We start from the raw sequence: 19,639 nt of genomic DNA, 5'->3' as shown, positions 1-19,639 counted from the left end.
GTGGCTGGAACCAGTAAAATTGTAAAACAATGAAAGGTATCATTCTATGGTACCACCATTTTCACCCCTTTTTTTAGGCTGAAATTGAACTCAACATTAGAAAGCTATTTTCATCTTTTAAACGCTTCTTTTCGTTTTTCAGTAGTACTTTTCTATTCATCTGTAAAACACTGCCAGTCAGGCACAAGCATATTATTGAATACTGTTGTATAAAACTAATTTCTATATTAAATTTGAAAATGATGGTATTGTCTCCTTGAATATGTACCAGAAATTCTAAATTTGATTCAGTTGAGTTGTTTGCTGGACATTTCTAAACATTTCTGTTGTTGACCATATATTGTGGCTGAATCACTACATCATTCTGTCACTATATTCTTGACAGATAGATTCCCAATTCTGTTTAGGTATATATTATTCACTTCCTAAACAGTAACAACTGTGATTCAGGCCTTGCTACTGAATTGGTTTCTCTTTTCTGACTCAAATTCTTTATACTAATATCTGATATCAGGTACCTTAAAAAATTTGAGCAGTTAGTTCAGGTACTGCCTTGTGTATTTGACTGTTGGCTTTAATGATCAATGCCAATCCACAAGATCATCAAGCACTGGTTTAGTGATATGTCTTCTAAGATGTTACTGATCTTTCTGCATTGCACTGAAGTTTATTTGGAAATTGGAGAGGAAGTTGTGTGTTTGTACGTGTTCGTTCTTGGTGATTCAAAATATAATGAAAAAAATATTTTCATTTATCTCTTGAACTGTTTTCTATCTCATGAGATCTTGATTTATAAAGCTTTAGTTTTAAAAGAGCTGCACATTTTAATAATTGTTAACTGCAAAGAAATCTCAAAATTAGCTTTTTAGAAAATATTTTAAATATTCATAATTAAATAATTCTTTAATGTACATAAATTCTTAAGTAGATTTGTTTTCTTCAATGTTTTTGGTTGCATAAATTATGTAAATGGTTATATAAATTGGCCTTAACTTTACACTTAATGGTGATTTGTACCAGATTTTGATTTTTTTTGTGTGTGTGTATATATATATATATATATATATATATATATACATACATACACATGCATATATAATCATTATTTTGACTCTTTCCTAAAATTGCAATTTATGTAATAATTTGCAATAACAAAATTTAAATATATGTTGCTTTTTTTTTTTTTATTGAATGTCAAAATATTTACTGAATTGTCTTTAATTTATTTTAAATGTTCTTTTCTTCTCTTTTTGAAATCTAATTTGTTTCTCTTTTTCTTTCATTTTTTAGTTGTCATGGGAGCTTTTCTTGACAAACCCAAGACAGAGAAGCATAATGAAGCGGGAATGGGAAATGGCCTTCATTTTGGCCTCAGCAGTATGCAGGGGTGGCGTGTGGAAATGGAGGATGCCCACACGGCAGTTATCGGCCTACCGCATGGCCTCACTGACTGGTCCTTTTTCGCTGTATACGATGGTCATGCTGGAGCTAAGGTATCGGCCTGCTGTGCAGCTCAGCTGATGGAGCACATTATTGCCAATGAAGATTTTCGGGGCAAGCTTGATGTCAGCCAGGGTACAGAAATCCTTCCCTCTATTATGGATGTGCAGAAAGGCATCAAGACTGGCTTTCTTAAGTTTGATGACTGCATGCGAACAATGCCAGAAATGGTTAGTGGGGAAGACAAAAGTGGCTCTACAGCAGTATGTGCTATTGTCTCACCAACACACATCTTCTTTGCTAATTGTGGAGATTCTCGGGCGGTGCTGTGTCGAGATGCTAAATGTCCGTTCTCAACTACTGATCACAAACCTGTAAATCCCATTGAGAAGGAACGGATACAGAATGCTGGAGGCAGTGTTATGATACAGCGAGTCAACGGATCTTTAGCAGTATCCCGGGCTCTAGGAGACTTTGAATATAAAAATGTTGAAGGAAAAGGGCCATGTGAGCAGTTAGTATCTCCAGAGCCAGAAATTTTCACCGAATGTCGAAATGAGAAGGATGAATTCTTAGTACTTGCTTGTGATGGAATTTGGGATGTCATGTCCAATGAAGAACTCTGTGATTTTGTTAGGAGTAGAATGCTCATTACTGAAAGTCTTGAAGACATTTGCAATCAAGTTGTAGATACATGTTTATATAAGGTATGTTGGTTTCTCTTTTTTTATTTTTTGCTTTTTGGATGACTTGATTTGAATACCAAATGTTGAAAATATTTCTTTCATTCAGTATCGTGAGTCTGGTGGTGGTGGTGGTGAGAATATTAAACACGCTAATGAGTTCATTTGTATTAAGTATTTCATTTAACATTTTAATTTGAAATTATGATGTTTGTGAATTGCTGTGTTTTGTTTTTGTTTTCTTTGATATCATAATGTCATTAAAAGCAACTTACTGAATATGTCAATATTATGTTATGTCAATCATGGAAGTAATACTCATGTTAGTCTTTAACGCAATTATTATTGTTGTTAAATGCAGATAATCATTTTGACACAGCAATTATAATGTTTAACTTGTTTTGTAAATATATCTTTACAATATTAAATCAATATTTGCTAAATTAGAAGGTAAATCATAATTATGATTTTGGTTATATCATATGTACACACTATATATATCAAATATACACGCATGTACATAAACCCATTAAGTCATACATCTTTATAAACACATCAAATCATACATCTATACACACATACTATGTGTGTTTAAAATAGCTGAAAGCCTGTTCAGGAAATTTTGTTCACTTTGACAAGTTAGCTCAAAGCGAATTTTTGTTTTTATCAGTTTTATAGGAATTTTGGTCAGGAGTATGGTTGTCTGTAAAACAGTCAAATCTATTTCTCACAAATTCTTTCAATTCACAATGTTATCATATCATTAATGTAGGATGGCAAGAACAATGAATTAACAGAATTGGTTAAGTGATAGACAAAATACTTTATGGCATTTAGTCACATCTCTTTACAAGCTTAATAAATTCTATCATGGTCAACTTGACCTTTATTTTTGCATAAGCTCTTCTATAAACTCAGTACTAGTTGAGCACTGAAGTCAATTTAATTGCTTATAATACCCATACGACACTGACATTGATGTGTTCTGAAATGTTTGAACATTTTCTTGCATTTTCTTTGATATTTGAACAGTATGTAATGTTTTAGTAGTATTACAGACTACTTGATGGATGTACTGATTTGATGGCATGTACATATGCATTTTCATGGGCTATTTTAGAATAGATTAAAAGTAGATTTGTGTTTTATACAGATCGACTTGTTTAGTACCATTTGGCTTGTAAGATAAAATTTATGACAATGACTAGAATTTCTGTACTTAATGTATTACTGAGTTGATCCAAGATGTTTGCTGATTGAGGTTCTTTTTCACATCAGATATAAAATTTGAATAATCAGATGAAATGTAAATACACACAATTTAACTCTATAATCTTTTACCCAGAGTGCTCCTTACTTTGACTTATCTGGCATATATATATGAAACCAAAACTTACCATGAGATCTTGTTAAATTTATATCAGTGCTTCCATAGGGGCTGGGAGACAAAGGTATGCATCCAATTTGAAGCTTTATGCTTATGTTAGAAATCAATACAGGATGGATTTGTTTTCAGACAACTTGTTGAAGCAAGAAGACATTGATCGTCATCAGGATTTGTAGCCTTGTTTATTGATGCCTGCTAAGTGTACCTTAAATCCACCAGAATTCTAAATTTGTCGGAAGTTTATTTATATGATAAAACAAAATTTTTATAGAACTAATTTGAACTTTTTAAAATATATTTTGTTGAGTTTGTTGGAACTGTTTTGTTGTTCACAATATTTTGCTAATTGAAATGCAACTTTTGATTTGATACAATGGACCTTTTAGAAATAACGATTTTAGGGTTATTTTCTACAACATTCTAAGAAAATATTTTTCTTAGTCCATAGTCTTCTTGCACATTGAGTTACAATTGTCTTTGCTTTAGCTTTTTTGGATCTTTCTGATCAGGTTCTTAACCAGATGTCATCAAGTTTTGAATTATGAATCCATCCCTTTGAAAATAACACTTAGAAGTAGTAATATTGTTTTAGAATATTGGTTACACTGAAAGATCGGTTGTTTCTAATAGTATAATTTATGTTTATCATTTTACTATTAATTTCCTGTTGTTTGATACTGGAGTTATGAGATTTTAGTAGTACTTCACTTTATTTTTAACCACTTAGTCAGAAGAAGAATGACAGCACTCTTGACCTGTTTCAGTGTCTCTGATACTGGTGGGAGAAAAAAGAAAGTTAACCTTGTCCAAATGCTTGCACTGGAGTGTACTCCACCCGAGGCAACCAGTTGCATAGCTTGAATTGTGTAATGGGATATTGGTTCTTCATATATTTATTCAGTCTTTTCCCATTTTATTGAGTGTATTTTATACTTTCTAAGACGTAAATAGTAATTAAAGATAAGCAGCAGAAACTGAGTGTTTTCTAGTTTACAAAGTCTATTGTTGAAATGGAAACAGGAAAATGGAATTCTAGATTATGAATATTTAGAACAAAGACAGGGGAGTGGTTTTGGAACATCAAGTTTGGGCAGAGGCTTATTGTAGTAACTGAAAAAGGGACAAAGGTCACGACTTGAAAAGTGTAGTTGGGAGAGATTTATTAATCCTGTGTCTAGGCTCTTTAAGCTCTATAACTTATTTTCTTTTATGATTCCATAAGCTCAAATATGCTCTCAAATCACTTAGTCCAAAGCAGTATCGGATTAAATTCAATCAATTTAGCTGTTAATTCCAAATGGTTACCATCAAAATTGTAAAATAATTTTGCTTAGTGAATATAAGAAATTTTGACAAATGTATAAACCAATATAAAATTATATAAAGTAGGAGTACAATCAGAAGACAGATTTATGATTGACTGACAGAAGGCCTTCTTGCATGTGTGTAACCTGTTAGCCACATGCAATGACCTTCAGCTATTACCAAATATCTTGTAATCAGGGCTTCAGGTAAATAATATAGTTCAAAAGTGGGTGGTGAGATAACAGTTTCAAATTTCTAGATGTGTATGCAGTATTCTATAGAGAATTTGTATTTTATATAAAGTCATAAGTATTTTCAGGCTCTGAAAAAAAAGTTCAAATATTTGCAATACAATTTATAAAATGCTTGTATGCTGTGAGTTTAACTGTTATTTTGTTTGGCAAAGAAGATAACAAGTTGCTTATGGCATTTTTATATATATGTATATAATGTAACCTCAACTATACAATATATGCTTGTTATGAAAGGTCTTGAAATATAGTAATGTGTCTGTTGCATTTCTAGAGCAAGCAATAATTTTAGTAATGTTCTATTTACATGTAGAGAAGGTCTGCTATTTTTTATTTTTTTATTTTCGTCTCTTTTGATGCTGCTTTATTGTTGGTAGATGTGAGTTGACTGAATCTATTGAAAGCTTTTCCTTGGAAGGGAGTAGAATGTTAATAACTGGTAGATTGGTGTCTAAGTTGGAAAGTAGTTTTTGAACAGAGGAGGGAGAACTTGCTCAATCGATGGGGTTCCTCATCCATGTTCTTAAGAGAACGGAAAGAACCTTCAAGTTAATATTGACACTTGTGAGGAGCCCAACTGTAACCCAGAGATCCTTTTTTAAAATCCTTCCCTTGATGGGATTGCACCAGTCACACATTTTAAGTCGGACTATGGAGCTATGTAATTACCAACTAGACAATCTATCAGAATACTCGCATGGATAAGTTGTTGAAGTAGATGTCCTGCAGCCAGACTCTCTTGCTTTCACAGACCCTCACCTGTCTTCTTTAGTCTATCAAACAATGAATAGCTTCAAAATAGTTTCTAATAATTGCAAATAAATACCACTGTATGTATGAATGATGACTCTTTGCTTACAATTAGCATGTATATGCCAAGACAGAATATATGTGCGCACACACAAAGTTTCTTCCAGTTTCTGTCTACTAGATTTCACATGCAAGGCATTAGTCAACATGCAGCTCTAGTAGGTATCAGCCAACAATGTCTGCACAATGGGAATGAACCTTCAGCTACAAGGTTTCAAACTGACTTCTTAACCACATGATGATGCTAAATGTAACTTCATGGGTTTGAGATGCCCATAGATGCAGGCATGGCTACATTAAGAAGTTTGCTTTGCAACCACGGTTTTGAGTTCGATTATACTGCTTGTCACTTTGAGCAGTGTAGTCTATAATCATGAGCCAAAGCTTAGTGAGTAGATTTGGTCAATAGGAATAGAAAGAAGCCCATTTTGTGTGTGTGTGTGTGTGTGTGTCTGTCTGTCTTTGTCTTCATATTACATTGTATTTGTAAACGATGTTATACAAGTGATGTCATTTGTTAAGCAACCTCCAATGGAAACAATATTGTGCTGTTCATATGCCAAGTACTAGGGTTCTGTAACTGGTAAGGGTTAGTGACAGGAACAGCATCCAGTTATAGAAAATCTGCCTCAATGGATCTTTTGTCTGACCAATACAAATATGGAAAAGTGTTGCCCTCCTAGATGCATATGCGCAATTTTTAGCATTTTTAAGTTTCTTCTGCTGGATGCCCTTTCTAACAACCAACCACTTTTGTACTGTGTGCATTTTATTGTGGTGCCAGCACTAAAGTTTTTATTTTTGGCAAGGCCAAAGTGTCCTCTCTACCCTGTCTCTATTTGTTCAAAACAATGTAGCCAAGAAATTATGATAATAGAACAGAGTGAAAGGGGCAAGAGAATGTTTGAGGAGGTTGTAATGATAGAAACAGCATGGACAGCATAGGAAAAGGAGAGATTTCCGAGTGGAAGATGAAGTAATGGAAGTGAGATGGGAGCAATGTATATTGAGTGATGAGAATAACAAGAGTTTGGGCGATGGTAAAGGGGACTGATTCAAATCCCAGCCAAGCATTTTGTCGTGCTTGCATAAGTTGATGGGTTGTCTCCTGCATCACTTATCATTGACCTTAATAATCTCTTTCATGGGCTCAATTTCTTGAAATAAGTATTCACCATTTTGTCCTGTTTTCCTAGATTTTCTTCCTGCTCTAGTGCTCTGCATTTTGTTAGACAACTGATGTCCTCCCTACCAGCACAGTCTCTTCTCACTTGCATACTGCTTCTAATTCCTCTTATAGCTAGCTTCCTTATCAATCCATTTGTGCTTCGGCATTCATGTACACTAATAACACACATTTGTGCATGCTCACTTCATTTCTTTCTAGTCTTCTTGACTCTTCCACATTCAAAATCCATTCCCTGCTACCATGCATTGTCACACTCCATACATAAGCCACACACACACCCTGCCTTTCCCTTTTAAGAGAAACCCTTTTGTTACTAGTAGAGGTAATAGCCTAATTTTTTTCCACTTGTTCCTGTGGCTGCTATGTTTTTGGAATGGACTCTTCCAATTTTAATAAGTCATCTAGGTAAGAAAAGCTATCCACATTCTAAAAGCTTTCCAAGCAGTTATAAGAATTTATTCCACATGTACTATTACTGCCGAGTGCTCCTCTGCATTTTCACTTATGAAGTCTACTTCTTTGTCAGCTTGCCTGTGATTCAACCACACCTTGTACATCCGTGCGTTGTATAGAATGTTTATCTATTTGTATATTGAGCATGGTCATTTGTCTGATGGCAGCAATCTTATCTTTTCTACTTTCTCAGACTTGTCTTTGCTAACCTTAGAGCCCTCAATTATAGGTTTTGCTTCAGTATCTGAAATTTCTTCTCTAAATAGTCTAATGATTTAGAAGTATAAACAATGGTATCAGTATATAGGAGTTCCCATGAACAGATGTGATAGATTTACAACTGGATAACCTCAAATGAATTATATATTGTTGTATTTTAAACTTTAAAGTACACTTAAAAATATAATTTCATTCGATATTAATATATTTGTTCATCTAGGAAAGACTGAGTGTTGCCTAAAGAATGAGTTAAAGGGACCAGTTTGTCAATGTAGGCTTTGGATTAATTCTTACTTTAGTTTCCATTTAATTTGATTATTCTATTAGTTTGTGAATTTGAATTGCTTAATCAGTTTTGGGATGGGATTTTTCCCATTTCCTTTTTTTAATTTGGGATGGTTTCTAATGTTTTAATATAGTGGATTGAGGGAGATAGCACTTTCTTGTACTTGAGATCCTGTGCAACCTTAAGTCTTCAGATTCTGGATATTTAGCTATAGTACTGATGACAGATTCTTCAAATCTAATAACCAGCAGACCTGTTAATAAGTTTATGGAAGAGGGACAGTACCCCATGGCCTTTGCAAGCCCATTTAACTGGTGACATTAGTGCTTGTGCAGTTGCATTGTAGGATGTTGCGAGAGAGGTGTGAGAAATGAAGACCCAGGTAGTTGCCATAGAATGGAAATGTAATTGGCTAGATCAGAGGAACAGAGGTTGTCACAGACGTAGAAGGTATAAACAAACTGTATCTGTATGCTGGTGGTTGAAGCCTGCCATGGTACGAAGGTGAGTCAGAAAGTAATGCAACTAAAAATTGCATTGCTTTCTGATTCACCCTCATATTTGGTTGTAATCTAAGATGTATTTATGTGCAGCAGCACCAGCAGATATTCAAGCAGTACTCTAATATAGGTCTTAATTGAATTCTGTCAGTGGTTATCAACTGACCTGGGTTGAAGTAATTTCTGACCCTAAAGAGGAAAACAATTTTATGTAGTGCAGTCTTAACAATATCATGGTGACCTTATATATGCTGAAAGATTGAGAGGTCTGGCTTTTGTAGCAACTTTGAAAGCATTGTTTGGTTGTTATTTCGCTGCTGTTCAGAATGTCTTAGGAAAAACTGCTTTTGTAGATGACTTGGAACAAAATAAACTGAAACCAACCTGCTAATGAATACGTTAATTCCATCTGAAATTATGCGGAAGACCATTAATGCACATAAGGAAGAATGGAAGATATAGTCACATGTTATGCCTGAGCTACTCTCTTTAATTCCTTATCTAATATAGATTGGGTTTAATGAGAAAATAAAAATAAAAGTAATCATTGTGCATTTTAACTGGAAGTTTCATTCTGTTATTCATCAGCATCTTCATCATTTAATGTCCACTTTACATGCTGGCATGGGTTATACAGTTTGACTAGAATTGGTGAGCTGGAGAGCTGCACCAAGTTCCAGTCTGATTTGGCATGGTTTCTACCCTTCTTGGTGCCCTTCCTAATGCCAATCAACAAAAATCATTCAAATAGATTTTAGTGATAATGAATTCTATCTGATCATCTTGGTGTATTACTCCTTTAGCATTTAAACTGACCATATCTGGCCCAAATATTCTACAGTTTTGTGTTCAAACCATCCAGATCCAGCCTTTCACACCTACCACACAATCTCATTCTAAAAATCATTAAAACCTTGAAGTTATGAGACTGTGCATGATTAATTTAAAACAATGTGAATAGATAAGCATTACATTTTGAATAATTTGAATGCTCAGGACTTAAAGTGACATCATTATTAAATATTTTTTTATATTTAGGACTGTTCAGGATGTCTTGTACAGGTCTATTTTTAAACAAGCACCTCACAAATTTTTAATAAAATATACTGATAATATTGTTATCATCATTATTGTTGTTTTAATGTCCACTTTTCCATGCTCACTTGGGTTGAACATAATTTCTGACTGGATGCCCTTTCTGTTGCCAACCCTCATTTATTTTCATGGAAGATTGGAATCAAAGGACACTGTATAACAGTGGCACTTCTTTACAACAATCATGTGATGTCAAGGCAAGGATAAACAGGCACACGTACAACAAGCTTTTTTCAGTTTTTGTCTACCAAATCTATTTACAAGGCTTTGATTGGCCTGGGCTATAGAAGAAAACACTTATCCAAGATATTATGCTGTAGAACTGAACCCAGAATTAAGTGATTGGGAAGCAAGCTTCTAAACCACCTAGTCATGCCTGCATTTTGTTATAATTAATTTTGAAAATAAGTCTAGAATTTGCTGCATTACAATAAACTTAGCTTTTTTTCTTTATTAATCCAGCAATTGGCACACAGCTTAAAAAGTTTTTAAATTAGGTTATGGTGGAAAATTTTAATTTCAACATGGCTTTAAAATGGGTGATTTTTTGTTTGTTTGTTTTTTATTAGGGAACTTGACTTTGTTTTAGGTTGCTTGTCATCAAAAGAATGAAAGAAATTTGATTCCTAATCCATTCCATCCCCCATTTTAGACAATATATACTTCAGTATACAATGAAGAATAAGATATTGTTGCTCCACAAATACACATCCAATTAAACATTTGAAGATATTGTCATGTGATTCCTTTCACTCAGCAATGCAAATATTTCCCCATGAGATATGCCTGATATTCATTATGGTCAGCCAGAAAATGAAAGTTAATATAATGTAATCTTTCTGTCACAAGATAGAATCTGAATATACAAAAACAGGCTCCTAACCTGAGGTGTTCACACCTCCAGGGATGGTGGGGTGGGGAAATGGGATTTCAGGGTTGTGATAGGAAAGCATATGCATTATTAAAATCATTACTAATTGCCATACTGTTTTGAGTTCAATCCCATTGCACAGAAACTTGGGTGTCTTCTATTGTAGCACCAAGCTAACCAGTGCCTTGTTGGGTGAATTTTGTAGATGGAAACTGGAAATCCATCATATATATGAGAGAGAGAGAGAGAGAGAGAGAGAAAGAAAGAAATTACAGCATTCATTAAAATCTAGGCGTATCAACATGTAGGATCCAGAACTGGCTAGGTACCATAACATAGGGTTTACAGTGAGATAAAACAACCATGAGGTATTGTGTTGGTAGTATATAGTAGATATGTGTAGATAGGTAAGTACAAAATCTAATTTAAACCATAGATCCAACTCAGGGTTGGCTCCAGGTGTGGTATAGGTGTAAAAAGAACACATGGGGTCTAAATTTTACTTTAACTGTTTCAGTAGAATTTTATTGATGTTCATAGATCACATCATAGCATAAATCCGCCATCCCCATGTAAAATTTTAAACTGATATAAATAGGCAAAGTAATACCTTGATGACGACCTATCCGACATACACGATAAGTGATATTTTGAAAAGAACATTTAAATTTATAGAAAACTCAAAAGTATAACGAGAATGCGAGAAGCAAAGAGGTCAATCGACTCTCCTATTTCAGGCAGTTATCTTAATTATTGCTGTGAAGGAGAGTCAGAGAATAGACAAGCTGTAACCAAAACATTTCTAGGTTGAGATAAAGGGAGCAGACATTGGGGCAGCAGAAAGACATAAAACTGTCATCACCATTTCATACTAGTCTATACACACACACACACACACACACACACGCGTTCAGTTATTCTTATGTATATGTCTGTGTGTGTATTGGTATCTGTGTACTAGTGTGAAACATCACTTATTCATCCTGTTTATTGGACAGTGCCGCCTGACTGGCCTTCGTAGGGTTTTCGAGCGTGACCGTTGCCAGTACCGCCTGGCTGGTCTTCATGCGGGTGACACGTAAAAGCACCCACTACACTCTCTGAGTGGTTGGCGTTAGGAAGGGCATCCAGCTGTAGAAACTCTGCCAAATTAGATTGGAGCCTGGTGTTGCCATCCGGTTTCACCAGTCCTCAGTCAAATCGTCCAACCCATGCTAGCATGATGATGATGATGTTTATACCCATTTAAAATTTTACCTGAAGATAGTGGATTTATATTGGGGATACATAAACAAAATTCTACCGAAACAGCTGCAGTAAATTTTAAACCCCTTTTGTGTTTATATATATATATGACCCTTAAGGTATTGTGATCAGCTGTGTCTTCATTTAGTTTTGCAATAACATACTTCTGTGAACCCGGTTTTGGTTTTCTTTTTGACAGTCAAGACAAAATCTAGGAATCTCTTGAATCCATACATTTCCACTGATTGTAATCAGCAAGAGAATTCCATATTCTAATAAAGTTAGGAATGAAGAGCAGGAAGGAAGAAAGAAATCATAGAATTTTATGTTCACAATTATGATTTATTTAGTTATTTTCTAATTACTGTAGTTATGTTTGCAGTTTATGCACCAAGTTAAAACTTAAGTTCAGTCTGTTCCTCCATGGTACTCTACATGGTTCAGTTTTAAAAATAAAGCAGTTACAAGAAAATTTACTTTTTCATTTCTGTGTTATTACTTTCGTAAGGAGAGTGAAAATTAAACATTTCCTAGGAGTGCAGGGCATAGGTAAGTGGAAACCAATATAAGAGCCGTATGTCACGTACATTATGGACCATACTGGTTCTTTCTGCATAGCTTGATGCAAACTGCAGAAAACTAATATGCACAAAACAATGATGCTCTGTTGTATACACACACCTTATTTATAGATTACCTACATAGTGAAATCAAAATACTCAACATGAAAAACTCTACATCTATTTTACTGTTCTTAGCAACCGCATGCTCTGTAATGGCAATCTCCTACATTTATAACATTGCTACCAAAACTGTATACCAAACAAAAAAAGTTCTTCAGGCCTAGCAATTACCCCCATCTTGATCACTTGCTGTTTTTAGTAGATCACGTTTGAGAGAGTGTTGCTACTACACTTACAAAAAAAATATCCTAGACTGCATCCAAAAGAAGGCATTCCTGTTGATGAGCAAAGATTCACTTACCAACATGTTACTGCTGCTAGCTCACTGTCATCTTTTCCACTACTATGCAGCAGCATCTGCTCTTCACTTATCCAGTCAAAGGTACTGCTCTCTTCTTTTACCACTCCTGTTATAATCTCATCAGATTCCACACAAGACATTGCTGCCTGATTTGCTTCATTCAGCAAGCTAATATTTTTTCTTCTCAGCTGATGTTTCACAAACAGCTTTATTGAGACCCTTTCCATTGTCTTCAGATGTCATTCGTATGCTATAAGATTTTTGAGGTGTTCAGGAATGTTGGAATCACCTACTCTGTACACTAACATTTTGATGAATGAAAGATTCTTGTCCAAAGATTTCCAAAAAGCTATTTTCATGCATTTCTGGTGATATTGAATCTTGTCATCAAGGATGCCATTGCAAACAAGTATCTTTCCAGATATAGAGGTGGTTTTTTTCACAAATTATTTTACTAGGCTGAAATAATGGGTTATACCTGGTTTGTTTCAGTTGCTGTTGGTTAACAGATGATCTGAATCTTTTTGAAGTTGATGATTAGCCCAAATTACCTGCACACAAGGTGATCACATGAGGTTACTGTTCAAATATCTGAGATATTAACTACTGCACCCAAAATAAGGCAGTCTGGCTGATTATCAAAGACCAAGAAATGTTAACCACCACTGACTCTCTGCACTATTTTTTCTATTTTCATGTATTACTTCTACTTCAACAATGTCCTCTTTGGAACTAGCAAGCTCAAAACCATTTCTGTATACTTGCTGCTACCCATTTTGTATTATGTATGCTAAATCAAGGACAAAGATGGGGATTAATTTCACTGTATTGCACTTGCAAACCAAATATCTGAGAATAGGGAGTAATAAATTATATTCTATTCTTTTGAACTTATTTAGTTTGATTCTGCTTCATTCTGCTTTCTAAAGTCTTTGCATAACTTACAGTTAGTTTTGTTGCTAAACAAGGACTTTTTACTTGCCTGTGTTGATAATGGGAATATTATTAATATAAAATACAAGTGATTTGTCTCAGCTCTACAAATCAAAGTCCGACTCAATGGTTTATTATAAAGAATTTTTTTTGTCAAAATGTTCCTGTTTCTACTTCACTCTTGCTCTAAATAGCATGTCCAGTATTGCTATGTTATCAGAAATTGCAGCTAAATCTCTGCTTTTGTTAGCATTGATATATTGTCATATCAATAAGATTATTATTATTCACAAACTGAAGAGCAGGGTTTGCTATTATCTTCTCCGATGTGTAAAAACTAAGACAGTTACGGTAGAATTTAGTCAGACCTCTAAACGACTTCAATGTCTTTCAATTATCTAGTTAGATCATCACACAATCACAGAGGACCTGCTATCTCAGCAGCTAATTCTAAATACATTGACTGAAGAGTTAATTATCTTAACTGTACAATACAGACTATCTTTATCATGTCACAAAAATCATGAGCTGTGGAGTTGACATGTTTCAACTTGGTCATTGCAACTCTTAATTACTAATTGTAAACTATAATTAGGTATGATTAATCTATTTTACAGATTAATTCCAAATTCTTCTTTTTCCTCATTTTTCTGTCCAGGTAAGTTTCTCTCTCTCTCCCTGGAAACCACAAATTTGATTTATAATTCGTTCCATATTATTCGATTTGCCAAATAAGCAATTTTCAAACTGAAGGTGAATACAGTCCCTTTATTTGTATTACTTTTGAGAGCTGAAAGATTTCCTTAGACCACATTAACACTTTTATTACTAGTCAGCGTGATCCCAAGTGGCTCCGGTTTCCTACTGCTATAATAGGGTATTCTGAAAAAGGCAGTTGTAACTTCTCTGACAATTTGGGAAGAGAATTGCCAATTAAAGTTAATGACATCTTTTTCATTCTTATTGTTGAGTGTTGTCATATTTAAGGTAATTACTGGTACAGTATATTAAAATCTACCAAAAGATGAAATGCAATTCAGCTGTCATTGAATTTTTTTATATGTACATATCATTTTATGCCTGTTTTTCCATGTTTTGCCATAGGTTTAAATGGGTCTCTTCTCTAAGACAGCATCTTACCACTTGTCACAGTCCTTTATCTCTGCCCTGGAGTTCAGCCTCCTGAGATCAACGTTCACCATTTCTGGCCATGTCTTCCTTGGTCTTTCACTTGCTGCATGTTCCTTCCACTTTGATTGCTTGGTACTTCTTTACCCATCTGCCATCCTCCACACGCTTAACTTGTTCATACAAGCTTAGTCTCCTGTACACCAGCCACACCTGATCCCTCTTATATCCAGTTTTTCTCTCCTTTCATTTGATCTGTCATTCATGCACATTAATATTACACGTCCAGTGAACATGCTTACCTAATTTCTGTCTAGCCATCACTCATCCGCATTCAATGTCCAGTATTTACTATTGTGCAACATTACATTTGCACACGAGTAGCATTGTGACATTTCCACTCAGAGACTCTCCATTTTGCCAGTAGAGGTAAAGCTCCCTGATCTTTTTCCACCCTGTTCTTATTCTGACTATTTTATCAAGTGGAGGCGCAATGGCCCAGTGGTTAGGGCAGTGGACTCACAGTCGTGGGATCGCAACTTCAATTCCCAGACTGGGCATTGTGAGTGTTGATTGAGCAAAAACACCTAAAGCTCCACGAGGCTCCAGCAGGGGGTAGTGGCGAACCCTGCTGTACTCTTTCACCACAACTTTCTCTCACTCTTCCTTCCTGTTTCTATTGTACCTGTATTTCAAAGGGCCAGCCTTGTCGCACACTGTGTCACACTGAATCTCCCCGAGAAGTACGTTAAGGGTACATGTGTCTGTGGAGTGCTCAGCCACTTACACATTAATTTCACAAGCAGACTGTTCCGTTGATCGAATCAACTGGAACCCTCGTTGTTGTAACTGACAGAGTGCCATGATTTTATCAAGAACACTGCTAATTTAATTACCAAGGTATGGAAACTATCAACAAACAACTAGTGAATTCTCTAAGAATTTGAAAGACTTTGTTACTCCTATTGCTCACAGCCATTTATATGTACCTAAAGTATAGTGTGGAGTACCTTGCCAAAGCCTTGTATAAATCTGCAATGTGGCTTAGTTTTTGCCAAGAACCTCCGGAGTTAACTCATAAGGAAAATGGCATCAGTGGTTCTCTCATCTTCAAATAAAAGGCTTATTAGCACAACTAATTAGAAAGAAATTTAACTTAGAAGACAAGATGAAGATTTGGTATGTACTTGGTTCATCCTTATGATGGATTGAGTGAGTGCATGTCCTGTGTTGCCAGGTATATTCAGCATCTCAGCCACTAGCTCTTGGGGTCCAGCTGCTTTCTCTGCTTCTATATCCTTTATGGTCATTGGGCTCTCAATATACCCGAGGTACTTGCTCTTATGAATTCTCCTTATTCAGTAACCTCTTGTAATAAAATTTCCATGCCTTTCTCTTGCCAGTGTCAGAGCAAGTATACTGCTGTCATTACACACTTTTCACTAAAAGTGTCCTGGTTCATACTGACACATTGTTTTAAAATCTGGAACACTTCGCACCTAATTCTCAATGTTGGCAAGCCTGTTACTTCTTGCTTCTTTTCTTGAGAAATGTACTTAACATTTAGCCTCTCTTCTAGTTATCTGATATCCTTATTTGTTCCCCTGCACTTGACTTAGATGTTCACTTGTAGGTGATCAGGTGAGTGACTGGTTTCTTGAAGTTAGTGTAACAAATAATTAGGTTATTTACATCAGAAATCAAGTGCTTCAATCCCTCTTTATTCTATGCACATCAAAATAGCTATCATGACTATTTCTAACATGTCTATTGTCCTCAGCTAATGAAGTTGCTATTTGTTATTTAGAGTGAAAAAGGGACTTGTAGAAATGGTCCTTTTCACTCATTCGTTAGGCCAGATTGTGCAAATGCAGAGATCACGATTGCTGTTTTATTACCTATGACTAACCTAAGCTCACTTGTTCTATTACATACTCTGACTATTTTTATTAAAAAATTTGTTTCTATCTGAGATCATGAGGAACCTAGCTGAGGCTCTTCTCCCCATCTTACCTCAAGTACACAGCACATGTCTATTCACTTCTACTGTAGTATCTCTCTCTAAACCTACCATCCAACATTGATGGTAGCAACCATGATGATGTTTAGTACCTGTCAGAGATGAGAGCTTCTAGTGTTTTGATTGCTTAATGTCTATTTAACTAACAAGCACTCTGTTGGTTATGACAATGAGGGTTCCAGTTGATCTGATCAACAGAACAGCTTGCTCATGAAATTCACTTGCAAGTGGCTGAGCACTCCACAGACATGTAGTTCTCAGGGAGATTGAGCATGACACAGTGTGACAAGGCTGGCCCTTTGAAATACAGGTATTACTCATTTTTGCCAGCTGAGTGGCAAATGTCTATCTTGGAAAAAGAAGAGTTGGTGCAATCATTTGACAATTATGGGGTTCTCGCACATGGTCATATTTCCTGCCTGGACACCTATCATGTGCTGCACAAACATTTTAAATATTAGCCCCATACATTGTAATTTTTCATTAATTTTGAATATATTTATAGTGTGTTGTTTACATTGGATGCTCTTTCTATTGCAAACTACTTTACAGTGCATTTTATCATGACACTCATACTAGAGTCATTGTGTGACAAGAATGGTTTGCCTTTTATAATGCTTCAGTTTTCTTCACTGTTACTCCTTGATGGGTTGCCTCCACTGTAGCTTCTAAGGTCCACATCTCCACTACAGAAATTTTTATTTGGAATTATTGCTCTTCTAGATGGGTTGCCTTCCTTGTGGTTTGCAGAGTAGAATTTCTGTTTGTGGTTTATTACCAACACAGATCCAGCTTGAAGGTGGGGGTTCTTTAGCCTTCTTATTTCTTTGTCTTTTAGGAAAAGAATATCAGTTGCAATAAGAGTCAATGAGATAACCTATTGAGTGCCATCTCTTGCTAAGATAATGATAGACAGTAATAGATCACCTCCTGAGAATTTACATCCATTTTATCATTTCAATTTCCACTTCCCTATACTTGCATGGATTGGACGAAATTTGAGGAGGCAAACTTCCTACAGGTGGATGCATCCATTACCTATTTCCAAACAGGATAAGATTTCCTCTGGTTTAAAAATGAAGACATGTTTTTACAGCAGATTGCAAATAAATGACATAGCTTGTATGATGGTGGAATTTGTTTACAATTACACAATGTCAAGGCAAATGCACACGTGTGTGGGTTGTAATCTTAGTATCCATAGTTCAAATGGAATTTATTGAGGCAGATTTTCTACTGTCAGCAACTCTCACCTATTTCCAAGCATGGTAATATTTCCCCATGGCCAGGCATATTTTTGCTGAATACTGGAAATGAATGACATTGCTTGTATGTCAGTGACACTCATTTACAACTATCCCGTGATGACTAGGCAAGGAGATACAATGCACACACACACACACACACACACACACACACTCACACTCATGGACTTGATTCAGTTTCTGTATGAAATCTTTTCAAAACTTTGGTTAGCCTGAGGCTATAGTAAAAGGTAATTGCCCAAAGTGTCACACACTGACTGAACCTGGAATCACATGGTTGCAAAATGAAATTCTTGACTAAGCAGCCATGCCTGTGTTTTTTATAGTTTAAATATTGCTTGTTCTAGTAAACTTATTTCACATTTTATTGTAATGTTTTAAGTTGGCATTTCAAATTTCTCCACAGATATTATTTTCAATCTATAATAAACAATTGACCATTCAGAAGTGTCACTGAAATAAAACTCAAAATAGAAATATTTACTGTGGCAGTGTTTAGAAAGACTGCAAGTTCAATCTGCATTTTATGCTTAAATGGACATGTGGCTTAAGATCACATGCATTTCAGCTTGTTAACCATTGTCATCAAATTGTAGAGAGGAATTTTTCAGAATTCTGGACAAGTATTTTCTGGCACCTAAAAGAAAGCCAGGTTTATAATTTTATACATGTGAGCTTGCTATGACAATTTTTTTAGAGATTTTGGGGCAAGTATTTATTGTAGCTTTCAATCTTTTTATGCTGTTCATGCTTAGGAGGAAGTAATGGAAAACTGATTCTTTCAATTTCTGTATTGATTCTCAAGACAGTTAAAGGGAACTTGGTTGCCATGTCGTGTGGATTTTATCAAAATTTCTGTTTATTAAGGAACAATGTATGCCTGGATGGGTGACCCTCTGAGAAATTTGGTGAATGAACGGTCCTATCTGCCTAGAACTGTATATGGTTCCAAGGGACAGCAACTACCTACATTATAAACATATACATATGAAAGAGTGTGCACATACTTTCAATTTTGGAATAACCTTGAGGTACTCCAAAGTTGATAGTATGTCTATTAAAGGCATCCTCGATAGAAAAACTTGATTCAAGACATTATAGAATCATTAAGCTCATAAGCTGGCTATTTAACCAAGATATTTTTATGCTAGGCATATTCAGAAGATTTGCTATTGTTAGGTACTGCTTTTGTGGTTACTAACATGTGATGGTAGTAGTACTGGTGGTCACAGAGAAGGGAGTTAAACGCAAATTTGGGAAGTGAGTGCAATATATCATCAATAGGTGGCAGTCAGCAAGGTTGCTTTTCTAGGAAATGGGATGCATCATTGAATGTTTCCATATATATTGTAATGGGATCTAGCTCTGGAGTTCAGTTTAGAGAGCAATTGAAGTAAGCCCATCAAGACCAGTCAGTTTGTTAATCTATATGCTTGAGACAAGAAGATTTGGTTCTGGACAAAACCATCGAAATAAGAGCAAAATAATTTTAAAAGTACTTATCAAATCTCCAAATATTTTGCAACTGAATAGATCTTAATTGTGAAATAATAATTTAGAAAAGTAAACTTTGTT

The 19,639-nt window shown here is 35.2% G+C and overlaps 1 protein-coding gene across 6 annotated transcripts in view; it reads left to right on the top strand.

The window, feature by feature from the left end:
• Nucleotides 1–19,639, top strand: part of LOC106873603 (protein phosphatase 1B) — a 71,582-nt gene that overhangs the window by 19,116 nt on the left and 32,827 nt on the right. For all 6 annotated transcript variants that reach the window (XR_008264335.1, XM_014921041.2, XM_014921040.2 and 3 more), the window contains one exon: nucleotides 1,291–2,147. Coding sequence is in view for 5 of the 6 variants with exons in the window: in XM_014921041.2 (XP_014776527.1) it covers nucleotides 1,296–2,147 (852 nt within the window). In the remaining variant the exon portion in view is untranslated. The remainder of the gene's footprint in view (nucleotides 1–1,290; nucleotides 2,148–19,639) is intronic.

This window comes from Octopus bimaculoides, chromosome 6, assembly GCF_001194135.2.
Source record: "Octopus bimaculoides isolate UCB-OBI-ISO-001 chromosome 6, ASM119413v2, whole genome shotgun sequence".
NCBI lineage: Eukaryota > Metazoa > Mollusca > Cephalopoda > Octopoda > Octopodidae > Octopus > Octopus bimaculoides.
The sequence above is the reverse complement of the archived record's forward strand: the minus strand, read 5'-3'. Positions and strand labels throughout refer to the sequence as shown.